Here is a 1,892-nt window from a genome sequence, read left to right on the forward strand (position 1 = left end):
GGGGTTATAAGAATGTAAAAAATTGATTTACTCTCCCTTTCTTATTGAAAAAAATCTATGTTAGTAGTTAAGTTTGTATCGTACTGGACTTCAGAGTGGATGGCTGTGGTTCAAATCATGTGGGTGGTTGGAGGGCGCCACTGCCGTATGTTCTACTTCTTTTCTTTACCTCTGTCTTTTCTGTGTATCTGTCTTGCTTCACCCTCGCTCTATGTGACTTATTGTGTCAATGCGCTTCTCTTTACTTACTCAAACTCAAACTCAAGGCTCGAATTCCAGACTGGCGTTCTTGACTCGAGTCATTCAGTAGAGTTTTCAAGGCTGTCAACCAATTTGGCACGGTCCTATCAGAGACGGATGTTAAATGTCGAGGTCCCACCTCTCAAACAACCTAATAAGGACATTAAATCCATGCACTTTCTTTCTCAAGTACCACCTTTAATCTTTGGCACTTTCATGACCTGGAGGACTCATTATCTTACATTGCCTATGTGTTTCAAGCGCTGTAAAACTCTTACCAACCCTCCCACTCCCCTCCCTGGGCGGTACCACTGACTGAAGTGTCTTTAGATCATTCTCAAAGGGGGGACATTTCTCGTTCTTAAGCACAGTAGAATTGTAAAAGGGCTGATTCAACAATGTCACGCTCATAACTGTACCTGAACTACAACAGGGAACTGCTGCTTTTTCTTTCCTCATCCTTTCTATCGTCCTTTTTTCCTCTACTTCTTTTGTATGTTTGTCACTCTCTTGGGAACTGCTATTTCCGGGGTGCTTTGATAGTGGAAGCAGACATTGTGCTGTTGAGGCTAGAGAGGTGGAGCAGAGAAAGACTGATTCCCCTTTTGGAATTCTCTGTTGACATCCACCCCTTGGTGCTCATTTGACCTTATGCAGTTGTGAGCACCGTAAAAACCTTACTAAAACTAAACTAAAACTTGCACACTTGCTTAAGTTACTAAAAGTACTCGAAGTGGATGGTTAGCTGGTGGTCTGGTGTGGTTTGCTTCTTCTTTCCTATCAAACATCTATTGTGTTTGTCTCCCATCCTTTTTTGTGTTTGTTACTCTCTTGTAACACCTCTATTCTTTTGCTCTTAACTTATACGACCTTATTGTGTTGCAAGTGCCGTAAAACGCTTACTAAAACTTATACAGAGAGGTGAGCAGAGAAAGCCTGATTCCCTGTTAGGACTTCTCTGTTGACGTCCACCCCTTGGCGCTCGTTTGACCTTATGCAGTTGCGAGCACTGTAAAAACCATACTAAAACTAAACTAAAACCCGTACACTTGCTTAACCCTAACCGTACGTCGTGTTTTACTATCGTATCCATACAACATGGGGAACTCTGTGCCACCACTTTCCAAAGAGGAAATTTACTCGTTAATCCAATCCGTACGCTTTGCATAGCAGTCTGTCAAAATGATTTTTTGAGAAATACTGAAAGTTTAGTTTCAAAGAGATCTTCGTACCAGAAGTATTCTAAAATGTGAAGAATACAACCCCGGGGGGTACGAAATGACCCCAGGACATTTTGATAGGGTTAAGTAACTCCAAGTTACTCAAAGTACTCGAACTCCCGGTCCTCAGTACACAGAGGGAGACCACCTAAGCCTGGAGGAGAACCAATCACGTAGCCCCCCAGCTGTCGTCCACCGCATCCACCGAGAGCTACAGGCGCTGCGCAAGTGTTTCAGCGGGGCTGAGCTGGTGCACTGGATCATCAAGAACAAAGATGCTCTGCCTGCTGGTATGCCTCTCTTTTATGTGTGTGTGTTTCTCCCTTTTGTTGTCTCTCTCTCTTTGTCTCTCTCTGTCTCTCTCTCTCTCTTTTGTGTGTTTCTCTCTCTCTCTCTCTCTCTCTCTCTCTCTCTCTCTCTCTCTCTCTCTCT

The 1,892-nt window shown here is 43.7% G+C and overlaps 1 protein-coding gene across 1 annotated transcript in view; it reads left to right on the forward strand.

Moving 5' to 3' along the window:
- LOC101863232 overlaps positions 1 to 1,892 on the forward strand; it is a gene marked incomplete in the record, with an annotated part of 19,100 nt that overhangs the window by 8,076 nt on the left and 9,132 nt on the right. The window contains 1 exon segment of the mRNA XM_013090618.2: positions 1,591 to 1,750. Within this exon segment, the coding sequence (XP_012946072.2) occupies positions 1,591 to 1,750 (160 nt within the window).

This window comes from Aplysia californica, unplaced genomic scaffold (genome assembly GCF_000002075.1).
Source record: "Aplysia californica isolate F4 #8 unplaced genomic scaffold, AplCal3.0 scaffold01368, whole genome shotgun sequence".
In the NCBI taxonomy this organism is placed as follows: Eukaryota; Metazoa; Mollusca; class Gastropoda; order Aplysiida; family Aplysiidae; genus Aplysia; species Aplysia californica.